The 14,999-nt window shown below is 36.8% G+C and overlaps 6 protein-coding genes across 6 annotated transcripts; 1 reads left to right on the top strand and 5 right to left on the bottom strand.

The window, feature by feature from the left end:
* Positions 1–388: 388 nt before the first annotated feature.
* On the bottom strand, positions 389–1,240 carry Tsp_00740 (conserved hypothetical protein). The gene has a single exon (XM_003376500.1). The coding sequence runs from the start codon at positions 1,238–1,240 to the stop codon at positions 389–391; it is 852 nt and encodes a 283-aa protein (XP_003376548.1).
* Positions 1,241–1,585: 345 nt separating this feature from the next.
* On the bottom strand, positions 1,586–1,894 carry Tsp_00741 (hypothetical protein). Its single transcript, XM_003376499.1, has one exon. The coding sequence runs from the start codon at positions 1,892–1,894 to the stop codon at positions 1,586–1,588; it is 309 nt and encodes a 102-aa protein (XP_003376547.1).
* A 279-nt stretch (positions 1,895–2,173) lies between these two features.
* On the bottom strand, positions 2,174–2,908 carry Tsp_00742 (transcriptional regulator, CopG/Arc/MetJ family). Its single transcript, XM_003376498.1, has 3 exons — positions 2,810–2,908; positions 2,560–2,768; positions 2,174–2,534 (listed from the first exon to the last, which is right to left on the bottom strand). Exons 1-3 carry the CDS (start codon positions 2,906–2,908, stop codon positions 2,174–2,176), a joined length of 669 nt encoding a protein of 222 aa, XP_003376546.1.
* A 1,040-nt stretch (positions 2,909–3,948) lies between these two features.
* Tsp_00743 (glutamate synthase) lies at positions 3,949–4,721 on the bottom strand. Its single transcript, XM_003376497.1, is given in 5 exon segments — positions 3,949–4,059; positions 4,074–4,192; positions 4,234–4,309; positions 4,581–4,661; positions 4,686–4,721. 5 exon segments carry the CDS (start codon positions 4,719–4,721, stop codon positions 3,949–3,951), a joined length of 423 nt encoding a protein of 140 aa, XP_003376545.1.
* A 5,593-nt stretch (positions 4,722–10,314) lies between these two features.
* Positions 10,315–11,753, top strand: Tsp_00744 (putative Tau-tubulin kinase 1 (Brain-derived tau kinase)). Its single transcript, XM_003376496.1, has 3 exons — positions 10,315–10,339; positions 10,971–11,535; positions 11,705–11,753. The coding sequence occupies exons 1-3, from the start codon at positions 10,315–10,317 to the stop codon at positions 11,751–11,753; spliced, it is 639 nt and encodes a 212-aa protein (XP_003376544.1).
* Positions 11,754–13,563: 1,810 nt separating this feature from the next.
* On the bottom strand, positions 13,564–14,503 carry Tsp_00745 (glutamate synthase). Its single transcript, XM_003376495.1, has 4 exons — positions 14,497–14,503; positions 13,876–14,025; positions 13,744–13,810; positions 13,564–13,708 (listed from the first exon to the last, which is right to left on the bottom strand). The coding sequence occupies exons 1-4, from the start codon at positions 14,501–14,503 to the stop codon at positions 13,564–13,566; spliced, it is 369 nt and encodes a 122-aa protein (XP_003376543.1).
* Positions 14,504–14,999: the final 496 nt, after the last annotated feature.

Raw genomic sequence — 14,999 nt, 5'->3', positions numbered from 1 at the left:
TGCCACAGCACGTGCATGTCGCGGCTACACTCCGGGGGCATTCCACCGGCCAGTTCGCGCCACACAACCACTGCCGCAGTAGTTGGATTTCTGGATCTGCCTGCTGCGCGGCCAACAACTGTTCTCTGAAGCCCTGGGTCACGTCTTCAGGTCGGAGGTGGGTAGCTTGAACTGCGCATGCACTGCCCTCTACCAGCCGTCCACACTGTGTACAACTAGCGCGAGATAGTGCGTCGGCGTTGCCGTGCAGGCGTCCGGCTCAGTGTTCCACTTCAAAGTCCAGCTCTGCTAGACTCTCCACCCACCGGGCTACCTGCCCCTCTGGTTCTTTAAAATTCCTCAACCAGTAAAAGCAACTATGGTCCGTGCGCACCAGGAATCGCTGTCCTTAAAGATATGGCCGGAACTCGCGCAGGGCCCATACAAAGCAGATCATCTCTTTCCGAGTCGCGCAATACCAAAGTTCTGCCTTGGTCAGCGTGCGACTTGCGTACGCCACAACTCTTTCCGTTTTCCCTTCCCTCTGGCTCAGCACTGCCCCAAGACCGTCTCCTCTGACGTCATCATCGACAGTGAACTGGTGATGGAATTCAGGGTAGGCGAGGATGGGCGCCGATGTCCGGTGGTACTTCAGCGCGTCGAAGGCTGACTGACAGGCTTTTGACCAGTTCCACTCAGCCCCTTTTTCCAGCAGCCGGTGTAATGGGGCGGCAATGTTCGCAAAGCCGTTGACGAACTTGCGGTAGTACGTCACCAGCCCCACTGAACGCCAGCCAACTGCCGCAACTCCGTCACGCAAGTCGGTGTCGGCCACTCCCGCACGGAGGAAGTTTTGCTTGGGTCCTTGGCAATGCCTTTCACTGATATGATATGGCCCAAGTATGCCACCTTCCTTTTCATGAGCCGGCATTTCTGTGGCTTCTCTTTCAGGCCCACTTCCCGGAGACGGCGGAGCACCTCGCGCAGCCGGGTCGTATGCTCTTCGGCAGTCCTGCCGAATGCAATGATGTCGTCCAGGTATACTAGGCCCTTGGACCCTACCAAGCCTCTCAGGTCCGTCTCCATGAGCTTCTGAAAGGTGGCTAACGCGTTGCACAGTCCAAAAGGGATCACTTTGAACTGGTACAGGCCATAAGGGGTGATGAAGGCCATCTACTCCTGGTCCGGTTTCTCCACCTCCACCTGCCTGTAGCCGCTTGTTGGTCGAAAGTCGAAAACCACTGCGCGCCTGCCAACGCATCCATGGTGTAGTCGATCCTCAGGAGCGGGTGAGCGTCCTTCCGGGTGAGAGTGTTCAACTGCTGGTAGTCGACGCAAAACCGGCACAACCCATCCTTCTTCTTCACGAGGACAATAAGGGACGCCCAGGGGTGCTTGTCATCTCCACGACGTCTCGCTTCAACATTTCCTTCAGCAGGGATCCCACCTGCGTTCGCCGGTGGTGGATGATCCGCTTTGGGGAGCACCTCACTGGTTGAGCGTCGCCGGTGTGAATGGTGTGGCGTATCACGCTTGCCCGACTGAGGTCCTCATCCGACGTGGACAGCACGTCTGCGAACTTTTTCAGGATCGCAGCCAGCGTTGATCAGTGGCTGCCACTCGCCTCCTGCTCGCTGGGAAGCATTTTCTCCATTGCTTCCCTCACTCGGCTGCGGGCCGTACGATCAAGCCTCATGGATTCTGCTTTGACTGGGGCAACAGTACGGAACTTCCCAAATGGAATGTCGCCCTGCTGCATCTTCAGACAGCCTGCCGTTGGGTCTTGGGTGCACCCGTGGTATCTTATGAAGTCCCACTCAAACAGAATCTTATAGGAAAGCCCCTTTACCCACAAAACGGTGTGCCGAATGGTCACCAATCCTCCAAGTTTGATCACGGTGACACACGCGTTCATGACCTGCAATTCGTCCCCGCTTGCGGTTTCCAGCCCCGCATGAATTTTTCGTCTGCTAGGGTTACCGCGGACCTAGTGTTCACGAGCATGTTGCATCACACACCTCCCACGGAGCCCTCCACAGTCAGGGTTTCAATCTCAGGGGATCGTATGACAGTGAAGGGAAAGGTTCAGTCAGTACTGCTTACCTTGGACGTTCGCTCGTCACGGGGAAGCTTGGCAGTCTCTACTGATATGTCCTGCTTTTCCTCATGTCCAACACGTTCTGCGGTCTATCTTCTACCGCCGGCGTCGCTGCGGGGGAGGCGCTGCTTTCGCAGCCGCAGGGATGTCCGTCATCAGCAGCTCCTTCAACTGCCACACCATTTCCGCCAGTTCTTTTCCAACTTCCTTTCGCGTCGTCACCGTGGCTGCTGTTGCTTCTGTGACCTCGACGGCTGGCTGCAGGTCTTCCTGGTCAGCGTCTGCTTTGACCAAAGAGGCGCTCACCTTGAGCGGGGTGAGCTCTCTCCAAACGCACTCTTCCCGGGCGGTAAATTCGATCGCCTCCGCGAAACTATCCGTCCTGCTTTGCAAGACAGCAGTTTTGACGGCGTCCGCGGAGAGTCTTGCTAAAATTGCTGCAGCAGGATCTTGTCGGCTGCACCACTCAGCCCGGGAAACACCTTCGGGAACAGCCAGCGTAAGTGACCAGCATAAATCCGCACACTCTCACTTCGTTGCTGTTTGCGCTGGAATAACTCAGCGGAGAACCTCTCCGAGCGGTGCGCACACCGAAGGCTTCAAACAGCGCTAATTTCAGTCCATCGAAATCGTCCGTCTTTTGGACGTGCGTAGCCCTCATTACGCCCCGCAACTCCTCAACAGTATGATACTGAACAAGAGATGCTCGTCTCTCCGGCGGCACGGAAGTACATCTCCATGTGTTCGAACCAGGTCTCCACGTTCTATAACATGGTTAGTACCTCCGGCGGCTAACTCATTCCGACCCGTCAGTCCTGCCATGATCGCCATTTGTAGCGCTCGTCAGCGTTATGTGATTTTCGGCCATCGCGCGAGGTTATGAGTTTATTAGGCAAGGCACAAAACAGCGAAAACAACAATGACAAAATAAGAAATACGAAATAACAACCGCACCGCACACACTCACTGGCTTCCGACTTGGCGTCCCCCACTGTCGATGTTCTACAAAAATGTGGGCGTGATATGCAGGTACAATTTCATGGTCACCGTCACACATACAATCGAACAGACTTCACGGCTGCCCGGTCATGCCTTTCAGTGAATTGAAACGAAGAGGCAAAGGTGCTACTGACTTTTGCTGCACTAAAGATAATCAAGTGTGCGTAGTGTAGTGATTGGGCAATCGTGAAGTAATATCGTCATCAACATACAAGTGTGTGCACCCAGTTGAATCAGCTGGAGCGTGGGATAGAAAGCAACGGCAGTTTATTGACCCTCATCCGGGTGGCAAATTTTGCTCTTTAATCCGGGCATCTGTCTGCATACGTAGACAGTAAAAGTTTCGTCATGTTAAATCTCTATATCTGATGTTAGAATGATTATTTTTTCAAGAACTAATGATAATTTCACAAATAGATTATTTATTTTATTCAATGCAAGCGCTACACGACATTTTAGTGATTTTATGGCTGCTGCATATATTTTTTTACATGAATGGCAGCGATTTCACGTTGATTTTCGACGTCTTTGCTCTTGGCATTTTGATGGATTTTGTTGCTTTATAACTGATATCTGTAACATTTATGATTTTAGGGCACTCCGTAGCGGATAAAGGCATGCTTAGTTTGTGCATAGATTTTTGATTTTATTATCTCATTTTAATGTGTTTGACCAGCTAAAAGCTCTCTCATAAAACGCTTCTTTGATTGATAACTCTGATAACTTTGCTTATGTCTCATCAGTAAGAATGCGTTGTTGATGCACACTTCAACAATGAAGTACAACATCAGCACGGTGTATCTGTTGGTCATTTTATACAGCAAAAATCTTCTTTTCTGGCATCCATGCTATCCACGCCTCCATTGCCAAGATTATGGTAAATTATGATGTCTGGTCTTTTGAAACCTTGCTGGTTGTCTACTTTCAACTTTGCGTGGCATGGAGTCAACAGAAGAACATTGCTGTTCTTCCTTGGTGCGTAACTAATCATCGTTACCTTTTTGTTGTACTCATAAACAGCTAATGTAGAGTAAGGATCACGTCGTGCTGCTTTACGCGAACATGCTAGAACATCACGACGATGTGCAAACACTGTACCAATAGCTGTAATCCATGCTGAAAAAGATGTTGCGCAATGGAATATGATGTAAAATAACGGTCCATAAAAGCGTTTCTGTTAGAGTTCACAAGTGGCTGTGCCAATTGCCCAACATTGGTGCTTGCTAGCCACTTCTGCCAGTATATAACAAACCTTTCAGAGCATAACCATTCTCCACGTCACATATCCAGTTGATCTTCACACGATACTTTCCTGATCAAACGGTCAAATGGTCAATAGGTATGGTAAAATGCAAAAGTGGCCATCACAGGTTCACCACAACCGATTATTCATAGCAATGAATAGCTGCATAATGGATATCACTCATCCAATTTTTAAAGCTGCCATAAACAATTGATGGTTTTTGTCACATATTCAACTAATAACAGTAACTCTTAAACTAACGTCAAGAAGGTCTAAGAGCACTGACAGACACCCATGAAGAGTACCGTATTTATCATTGACACCCTTTGTGACTAATCTACTCTATAAAATCTACAGAAACTTTACTCCATATTCCATAAAGCACACGAACATGGACCACATTCAAAAGTAATCAATGTGGTAACCTCAGAGCATTTTAGCTACTACAAACATGTGGATTATTTTATTATAATCATTAAAAAAAGAGAAAGTGTTATGTGTCTGCATATGAAGACAGGTGCCCGGATTAGGGCTAATGTTCCTTGACCATCATCAGTTGCAAAGGAATACAACCAGTTTATGGGAGGCGTGAATTTGACGGGTATGTTGATCTCACTGTACAGAATTGATCAGAAGTGTCGAAAATGGTACATCTTTTACTGGTTAGACAAAATAACACTGGTCACAATCTCAATATTGACCATTTTTTGAATTGATCATAGTAGAATTTAATTCTTTTATTTCGAACACAGAGACAAGAGTATTGCAACATACATCTCCGGTCAGATGGTTATTTTGCTCCAATACTATCTGGGGCTATGGTGTCACTATCAACTATGAAGCTTTTGGTAAAGAATGGCTATTTAATCAGAATGTGTATTGATGCTAATAAAGCGCTCATCAGCGCTAAGTGATTTCAGACCATTGCGAAAGGTTAAATGTTTATTAGCCAAAGCACAAAAGAGCAAATACAACAATGACAAAAATAAGAAAAGCGGAATAACAGCCGCACAGCGCACAATCAACGACTTCTGACTTGGCGTCCCCTACTGTCTTGTCCAATCAAAAATATCAGTGGGATGTGCAGGTACAATTCTGCTCTTCCGTCGTCACACTAATTATCAGAACTTTTTCATGTTTTTACTTGTTCATCAAACCAATATGCTCCATATGAAGCTGGGACAGAACTAGAAATAAAACAACAGAGGCATTTACATATATTTTAAAAATTAGGCTAAAGCTTCTGTTTTTGCGAATTCTAACACAGAGTAGTAACATTTCTACCGCATAAATTGATGAAGGCAACACTAAAGGTGAGATAACGGCAGTAATGTTTCTATCACGGTGAAATTCATAAGATAAGCTGAAAATCCTATCACAGTCAAGGTTGTATCTAGTCAGCATTCAATTCTATTAAAAAATTTTTCAAAAACTGCATATTAGATACTGAAATGGTGAATAATTTGCATAATTTCATTTTGAAAATTTAGTTTACCGTTAACCCTTTGGTGGATTGTTGGGGTGTAGCACACTCCAGGGGTTTTGTTTTCTATGCACTGTGTCAATTTTCATTTTTATAGTGTGAAGCCTTGTGACATCTCTTTTGAAACAATAAGACATATTTTGAAAAAATTGCAATGTTCCAGAAATTTTGGTTCGATCTACAGAACATCATGAAGTTGAAAGGTACGTTGTTGGATTGTTGAAGTGTGGCACACCCCTCATTAGAAAAACACGTGTAAAAAGTCGGAAGTACGTTCAATTTTTATGAAATTTGTTTTAATGGATAGTACAAAAAATGTTGTGTATGATGGTATTAATGTATTTTCAATTTTAATAATTTTAAAGCCTTTTATAGGTAAAAAATTCAACAAAATTAACGTTAATAAATCGTCATTTTTCAGTTTTTTTAGACTACGTTTTGCAAAATTCATGAAACAAATAACAGACTTTAGTGCAGCACGTTATTCTGCACATTTTGAGACAAAACTCAGGTCTCTAGTCATTTTTTAGGTTCCAACACGACTACGTTTTTCTAAGCCCTTTCTATGGTTTTAACATAAACATATGAAAAAGTGTTGAGCAGGAAACTGAGTGTTGAGCACTGACACTTTTTTACCCTCACTTAAGGCATGCTTTCTATTTATTTAAAAAAAGACTGTTATCTTTATTTTTCAGTAGGCAAATTGAGCTTCAGATATTAACTTGAAAAACGATACAGCTAGTTATTGCATTTTTACGGAAAAAGATCGCAGAAACTGATGTGCAGCTGTTACTGTGAAGCTGTCAGAATGCAATGTTTATGCACTTCTAAAATAAATAGATCATACATATCGTCTTGGAATGCATATATAAAAACAATAAATGATGATTTAGAAGAATGGCATTGCGTTATTAATTTAAAAAGTGTTGGGAAATTTCATCTGCTATTCTATAGATTGCTGAAGAGACTCATTTATGAGCAAGGAACTATAAAAGCAGTGAACTAGCAAATAAAATTGAGCAGCATTGCTAGAGATAGAAATGTTTTATGGATCAACAGAAAATGCTAATAAGTGACTGAAAGAATCAAATTAGAATGCAAATGTGACAAACATACAATAAGAAATTTCTTGCTTTCATATCTTCTAGCATATAATATAGCTTTATTCATTCAAAATAATAGTACTACAAACGGGTAGTTAGATCCCGATCAACCGGGTGGCGTGCGCGCGCGGACTGAATGCGCTGTTTATTGAATTTGAATTACGATATTAAAATTAGGTTATTAGGTTTTTAAATCAGGTAAGTTAGGTAAAAGGAAGTTACAGTATTAACTACTACGTATTGAAAACTACAACTAAATACTTACAACATCTCTAAACTATCAAAAGCCATAAATTTCGCTAATTCAGAAAGTTGAATTACTTTAGATGTAATTATTTAAAAAATTTTCTGCAGTTTAATGTGTTTTTATCTGTATTCCTTTTTATTTCTAGAGAATTAAAAATAAACATTTTGCTTATGCTGTTTATACATCAGTAAATAAAGTAGTTACATGAAAATCATTAACAAATAGAAGCTTCAAACCTGAAGAAAATTTGAAAGCGGGTATTCACGAATGCCCTAATTTTAGCTTTCTTGTCTCATTGGTCATTGCCTTCTTTCTATTCATTGTTGAGAAAATTCGTTTTATTTGTGACTTTTACATTTTAGTGAGTTGAATTCTTTTTTCATTTTAATATAGTGAATCCATGAAAAATAAAAATGCATTTGACCAGTGTTCTAGAATTAATTTGATTTATTAATTTTTGCTATATGTAAGAATTTCTTTGGTAGCCAATGAAAAGCAACAACTAATAAAGCATTAGAATTAAACAAAGCAAGTAAATTAAGTAGGCGGAGCTGAATGTATGGCTTTCGTGAGTACACACCGAAATGACGGACGGCTTCCAAAATATTTTGAAAATTGTTCTTCAAACAGTTTTTCAGCAAATATAAAAAGAATTGCAGCTCACTGTGATTGCTTTAGTTCATTACTTTAAATCTGCAGATTACCAATTTTTTGCTCTTTTAATTTGAAATTCAAATGCAAACAAATTGAAAGTCTCCAAAATTTGTATTATATTTTTATTTCATTTGCCATATTATATTTTTAAGTAAATTGCCATCAGATAAATTTATTTTTTAACATCAGAAAATAGTTTCAGTATGTACAAATAAAACGTTGAAATGAATAAGAGCATATCTACACAAGTTCTTACGAAAATTCTACTTTTCCAAAAGCCCTCTATCTTTATCATAAAATTTTGCAGAAAATAAAACAAAGATGAATGACCAACAAATATTGCAGTGTTTTTTCAATGAGAATGAATGAGTTCAATTTAAAAATTAATGCTTATTAATATGCCTACATCCTTTTACGACAAAGTCTAAGCTTTAAATGCTTAAAAAATTCTTTAAAAACGGAGTATTTTATTACTCATCTAATAACTGTTTGCTACATCATTTTGTAACCATATTAAATTCCTCCATTGTTCCTCCATTTTGTTGTTTACTTCAAAAATAAACTGCCTATTAGACAATTTTATTTTGAAAAATCTGGTTGGTTGGAACAAATTTTCATTATATTTTCTGACGTGTTGAAATCGTCATCTTTTTGCACGTTTATACCGTAATCTGATTGGCTTTTCATGTTTAATTGTTCATTGATTAAAATTATTTCATTGTGGTTAGCTGCAGTATTTTTCTTTTCATTGGTCCAAATATTTTGTTTATGATTTTCGTAGCTTTAGTTGTGGAATTTTTAATATTTTCAAATTTTATTCAGTATATTTTTATCACAGTTTATAAAAATACTGATTTTTACATATTATTTTTTTTATATTTGAATTTAACATTTTTTAATTATCATTATTTTCAAAAACAATTTTTATCATTATTCTATATTTTAATGTACAACGATGAAATTATATGAAAAGTAATAGCTACGGTTCAGCAAAACCAACACATATAAAGTAAGTAAAACAGTGATTTTTATTTTTTATTAGTTAACAACAGCAGCAATAACCTATTTGCATCAATATGCAATATTAAGAAAGTGAAAACGATGAAAAATGAAAAATCAAAACAAAAAATGTAATACAAATTTCAAACAAAATCTCCACTTGAACGGCCTCATTAAATCAGCTCAAATTAAATTTTCAAACAACTGCTTCATTGTACGCCTACCGCTGCTGATATATTCATTCCTTTATTGTTCAGCGCATTCTTCATTTTCAGCATAAACGTCATTAGCCCGTCTTAAGTCACCAGCGGCAGCGTGACCTAATCTCAGCTGTTCAATTTGCGTTTCCATAGTACCCTCATTTGCTATCAGGAGCCAGGGCAGTTTGCAAAACCTGAAATGGCTTGTATCCGCTTTCTGGTTGAGACTATGCTTAATGCTTATGCCAACCTTCTGAATGGTTAATGACTTTAATATTTACATTATATGTGTTTCAAAGCGGTAGTCTTTTATTGGTCATCAATTTATTCTGAAAATATTGAAATAAAGCTGATATGTGTGCATCCCATTCATGCATCAGATTTTGCTGGTCTAATGTTATAATTTGTCACAAATCAAGGTTGTGCATGGATTCACTTTGGTACAGCAGAAAGTCTTCTCCAAACTTTGTTTTTCTTAAATTTACCAGTAATTTGTAGGTAGCCGTTGTGAAAATGAGTAAAAAAGGATTCAAATCGTCAGATCGGGTTTTGCTTCAAATCTCAAATGCCAGCTGCTCCTACGGTTTTTAATTAAATTTTTTTGCTTGTTACCTCTGTGCTCGAACCGGCTAGCTATGAGAAGCATCAGTCATTGTAAAAATAGGAAGGAAAAAAGAAAATTCTGTTGCATGGACATCACTTCTAATCTTAAATTTCAAACCGCTTCCAAGGATCTGAATTAAATTTTTTCTGCTTGTTCAAACCGGTTAGCTGGAGCTGGTAAGCTTATTGCTAAATGTCATTTTAATAATCATATCTTAAACTTTTTTTGAATACATAATTTCTGTGATGTTTCTAATGAGAGAATTCTAAAGAATTACAAAAATTCATATATATATATTTATTTATTTATTTATTTATTATTTATTTATATTTATATTTATCCCTATATAGACTTTAAAATGGTAGAGATGGATGATACCGTATAGTTTTAATACTTGTTCAATAAAGTTGCTAATCGACATTTATTTCACTGTTTTCATTTTGAGTTATTTCTTACAGAAATAATTACGTAAAATAACCCATATGTCATCTTAGCGTATATCTTATTTCAACATAGCTGAGGATAATTTGACTCATGCTGTCAGCTATACACATTATCAAATTTTTAGGCTTAATATAAAGTTCAGTGGAGTATTTAGGTTACAGTATAATATTTATTTATTACTGGCAAAACTTCTTACATGATTTGTTCTTGCTATTTTGACTATTATGTGCTAAAATTATTCAGCATTTATATAACCAAACAATGGCGTTCGCCACTTCAATCAAAGGTAAATGCATTGTTTAATTTGGTGCTTTAAAATACGCCACAACACATTTGTTATTTTACAGTAATAAGTTTTAAATTTATAATTTAAAACAATTCAAGTTTAAAGGAAAATAAAGTGTTGGTGATTTAACGCGGCAGCATTTTGTTAGTATTCACTTTGTGCGACACAACACCGGTAGCATCAGTCAGCTTCATTACAATCAGGATTTATTGCAACTACACTCATTTCTGATTGTTTTGCTATTTCCATTTTTAGTATTGATTATATGATAATGTTGTAATTTTCATTTTTTATAGAGTAATGGATAACACTGTTCGATTTACGAAGAGCAAAGAACACTTAGCAGAAGATGATGTCCTGCAGGGCAGATATAAAATATCTTCATATATTAATAGGGGAAGCTATGGAGCTGTTTACCAAGGGATCGACCAGTTAAATAAAAAAAACGTTGCCATTAAAGTGAATACATCTAATGTAGAAAACTTTCTCGAAAGGGAAATAAATCTCTTGCGCGCTTTGCAAGGCAGCAAACACGCCGGGAAATTATATGGTTTTGGATGGTTAAATGGCTCCTATTATATGGTAATGGATTTGTTAGGACCAAATTTAAGTGAATTAGTTCAGAATTCAGCTAAAAAGCAGCTTAGTCAGAAGAATGCAATTCATTTGGCTATTCAGATGTTGGAAGCGGTTGAGGATATACATAACGCAGGATATTTGCACTGTGATGTAAAACCATCCAACATTACAGTTGGTCTGAGGCAGAATAGTGATTTTAGTTCAAGCAACATCTACTTCGTCGATTTTGGTTCCAGCTTGCAGTTCAAAGATAGATATGGCAACAGACTGGCTGCAAGAAATTCCACATTTCGTGGAACGTTGAAGTATGCATCTTTGAATGCAATCCTAGAAGTAGAATTGGGTCCAATAGATGACTTGTGGTCCGTCTTCTTTACCATTGTGAAACTGTTGTTGGGCTACCTTCCTTGGGATGGTACAAACAGCCTTAAAGAAATAATTGAAATGCGCCAAAGGTTTTTCAGTGGGCAACTGCCATCAGAGCTTCCAAAGGGTTTGAACATTTTATATGACAAGCTAAAAAATATGAATGCAAGAACTACTCCAAATTACAATGATTTAAAGACCGCATTGCAGTTCGATTTGAATGGTAAATTACCAGTCATGTCAGAGATGCAGTAAAAATGTGGAAAATGCTGTCGAAAATGCGTAAAGTTAACTTTTTTTTATTGCAGCATTGTTTCATTTGTACTGTGCTCAATTATTTTTCAAATATATTTAAGAAAATATCTAAATTGCATGTTTAGCTATTAATTAACTAATATTATACATATGTTTAATTTTCAGATGTATGATTGATAAAATAATGTCATTTCTGGTGATGGATAACGAGTGATGGTAATGAATGACGGTTTCTTATATCACGCCGGGTATTTATGCATCTACTTCTTGTTATTAACATCTTGTTAAATTTTTAAAATTTATTAATATTGCACAAATATTCTTTATTATTGCAGATCATATTACTTTGAAATTTTATTTGTTTTCTTTGAATAAAATATGACAATATGATGTGTTGTACTGTTTTAAAGCGGATTATCTTTAAAAAGTAAAAAAGTGATATTTCGAGCCTTTTGCGCTAGCATTGTATGCTAAAACAAATTTATTTTAAACATTTTTTTATTTGTAATTGTTTTTTATAATTAATAATGCAGCTTAAGGTTGATCACATGCTATGCATTATATGAGATAATATCTGCTCCATAATTCTTAATGACAACTTTACTTCATTAATAAAATTCTTGTGCAAATAAGTATGCGCTAGAAAATACTTTTCTCAGAACTGACCATGAAATCAGATAAAATGCTGAATTTTCATTTTATCTGAAATCGCGCAATTTTGATTAGTGTAGTCATCAGATTACAGTCAGTAGTGAATCTGCAGATTCAAAAAACCTTTTCTTATGGTGAACTAATTTTATTTATATATTCAGGTAACTTTAATTTATACTGCTTTTTATGTCTACAATAATTATTTAAATGAAGTAATGCTTTGTGATATGAACAAATGTACAGTGAACTCTGGTCAACATGAACTCGGTTAAAAATTTTCATGGCAATAAAATTTACTTATGCAGTAGCATTAGGCGGAGCTCAATTGACGGGAACATCAAGCTCAGCTTAGCATAATTTCTATTCAGAATAAACTGTCTTATTCCAAAAGCAATATTAATTCAGAATAACATGAATTTGAAAATCAGATGATTTGTTCAAGCGCAGCGCGACGTGCCGCAATTTATTTTCAATTCACTTGCCCAAATTGAAAATTTTGCTGAAGACACAAAATTCAGCAATATTGAAAAACTACAATTATGAATTTTGTGAAAAATTACAATAATAACCAGTTAATGCTTGAATTGATTTCTAGCGCGCTTTTAATGGTAATGCTAATTCTCCAGCACGTAAAAATTATTTGTCGACGTATTCTGTAAATATTTATGACTCACTCTTTTAACATGAACAGATGATTAACACGAACAAATGCCAGACATTTTTTATGTTCATGTTAACTTGAGGCCACTGCATTTTTATTTATTTATTTCATTATATTTACTGTTATATTCATGATATTTATGTATTCATGTTTATGTGAGGCGTGTTCTCTAAAACAATGGTGTTCAACTTAACTGCCATTTTTTACAGGGCTGATAAAAAAACTTTTACATTCTAAAAGAATAATTTTCTTCCCTAATTTTTCAACATCAAGTACACACGTGCGTTTAAAATTATTACGTTGTCTAAAACTTAAGATCGCACGTATAAGTATATAAACATCATACGTGCAGATGCATTTATGGTTTCCATCTTCAGAAATAAAAGATCGTACTGTTTATATTTTTATTATTAAAAAAATTATATTACAGTTCAGCATGAACATTTGCAGATTTGTTTATTCACGGATTTCAAAACCGCCAATAATATAAATGCTATTTTTAGACCCTAGTGTGTATGTATGCTGTAGATCTGCAAGTTCAGTGCAAGGTTGTTTCCGCTTTGACATTCCACATCATAAAAGTAGTGATAATGAATTAACCAAACTAGAAGGCTAAATAATTGCTACTAATGCTAAGATGAAAAAGATAAAGACGTTAGGGTGCACGGAAAGGGGGTGCTGCAAACGGGAGGTTAGCTTACGGCAACCCTGGTCACGCGATTCCAGACGCTAGCTCCAGACTGATCAACCGGTCCGGGCATGTCTGGAAGTGCAGAATTTCCGCTTTCATGCTAGCATGGTCCAACACTGCGTGAGAATAACACAAAATTTGAGTAAACACGTAATGCATGAAACTACTATAGTCACAACGTTTTTTTTAAGAAAGATGCACCCTACAGTCCCTCCACTTCTGGCAAGCTTGCATGCAAGAACACACCGATGATGTTGACTCTTATACACTCAATCAAACAAATAAAAAAATATATGCGGAAGAAATAAATATTTAACATGCAGATCAGTAGACGGTCCGTAATATTATTCCTTGCAGTTTGCATACAATGGCGTAGGCTTACAAGGCATCGGTGGGGTATATGAACAGCAGCGGTAAGTATTTGTAAAAATCTGACATTTGCGGTTCCCCCGGAACGCATAAACTCCAAATATTGAGGGCCGACTGTACTATTTATTGTTTCATTTTACTACATTATTATAACTATGATTTATTAAAAATCTGTGTCAAGCTGAAATATATCTACCATAAAACTAACAATGCAAAAAATCTAAGAAAACGTTTAAATGCGTTATTCATTGAGAATTGTCAAATATTCTGTGTACAAGAAATGCATTGTAAGAGTTATGAGATAAAAATAAATCTTTTAATTGCTAATTAATTAACATTATTTTACTTCATCACTTATTTATAAATGAGATTTAAAATTATATTCCTTCTTCAGAGTTATTGTATATGAACTGCTTTTCTATAATTTTTTTCATTGCATATGACATTCAAATTGCTATATTTTTTTTAATTTTAGCATATTATTATTCTGAAATAAAGTTTGTTTATACAATTCTATGATGTACAAGAAATTCATTTTGATTGCTATTTATTTTTGATAATTAAATAAAAATTTTCAACATTTACGTAACATAATTAATTTTGAGTTATTATAAAAAGTTTACTTCTGAACTGCAAAAACCAGAAGTTTCTGCACACAAAATGAGAATACGCTTATAGACTTGAACTTCAGGTCAAAGGCATTTTGTCTGCTTTGCAAAAAATTTCAGTTTCCTTGTTATGAATTTTTTTGTGCATTAAATTTAGCACAACTGTATATCATTGCAACAGAGTACAATCAAATGAATCGTGCTGCATTATATCAAACTTTTGCGCGCTAAATTAACTTCTACATATTTTTTTGATTACACGAAATGTTCGTATTTGTTTCGATTTTGTTAAAATAATTTTCATTAAAATTTTTGACAAATTTATTGAAATTCATTACTTTAATACTTTTAGTTGTTATTTTACATTGTGAAATTTTTATTTTTAAGATTCTTCTTTTACTTTTCTTCTTTGTTGTCACGTAATGCATAGTGGTATTTTCAATAAGAAATTTAGTATAAAAATGAATGATAACATATTCA

Source organism: Trichinella spiralis (assembly GCF_000181795.1).
Source record: "Trichinella spiralis strain ISS 195 chromosome Unknown Scfld4, whole genome shotgun sequence".
Lineage (NCBI taxonomy): Eukaryota > Metazoa > Nematoda > Enoplea > Trichinellida > Trichinellidae > Trichinella > Trichinella spiralis.
Note: the sequence above shows the minus strand (reverse complement) of the source record. Positions and strands in the feature narration are given on the sequence as shown.

Excerpts from the sequence above, each read along its gene's own strand:
- Tsp_00740 (XM_003376500.1), bottom strand. The coding sequence starts at position 1,240 with ATGCGTTGGCAGGCGCGCAGTGGTTTTCGACTTTCGACCAACAAGCGG.
- Tsp_00741 (XM_003376499.1), bottom strand. The coding sequence starts at position 1,894 with ATGAACGCGTGTGTCACCGTGATCAAACTTGGAGGATTGGTGACCATT.
- Tsp_00742 (XM_003376498.1), bottom strand. The coding sequence starts at position 2,908 with ATGGCGATCATGGCAGGACTGACGGGTCGGAATGAGTTAGCCGCCGGA. Across the intron at positions 2,769-2,809 it reads TGGTTCGAACACATGGAGAT|TATCATACTGTTGAGGAGTT; the intron begins GTACTTCCGTGC and ends TCTCTTGTTCAG. Across the intron at positions 2,535-2,559 it reads TACGCTGGCTGTTCCCGAAG|CCGACAAGATCCTGCTGCAG; the intron begins GTGTTTCCCGGG and ends TGAGTGGTGCAG.
- Tsp_00743 (XM_003376497.1), bottom strand. The coding sequence starts at position 4,721 with ATGTGGTCCATGTTCGTGTGCTTTATGGAATATGGA. Across the intron at positions 4,310-4,580 it reads TGCTCTTAGACCTTCTTGAC|AAGTGGCTAGCAAGCACCAA; the intron begins GTTAGTTTAAGA and ends ATATACTGGCAG. Across the intron at positions 4,193-4,233 it reads CAGAAACGCTTTTATGGACC|CATGGATTACAGCTATTGGT; the intron begins GTTATTTTACAT and ends CATCTTTTTCAG.
- Tsp_00744 (XM_003376496.1), top strand. The coding sequence starts at position 10,315 with ATGGCGTTCGCCACTTCAATCAAAG. Across the intron at positions 10,340-10,970 it reads GTTCGCCACTTCAATCAAAG|CTAAAAAGCAGCTTAGTCAG; the intron begins GTAAATGCATTG and ends TTCAGAATTCAG. Across the intron at positions 11,536-11,704 it reads CCAGTCATGTCAGAGATGCA|ATGTATGATTGATAAAATAA; the intron begins GTAAAAATGTGG and ends TTTAATTTTCAG.
- Tsp_00745 (XM_003376495.1), bottom strand. Across the intron at positions 13,811-13,875 it reads AAGGAATAATATTACGGACC|TGTATAAGAGTCAACATCAT; the intron begins GTCTACTGATCT and ends TGTTTGATTGAG. Across the intron at positions 13,709-13,743 it reads AGAAGTGGAGGGACTGTAGG|TAGTTTCATGCATTACGTGT; the intron begins GTGCATCTTTCT and ends TTGTGACTATAG.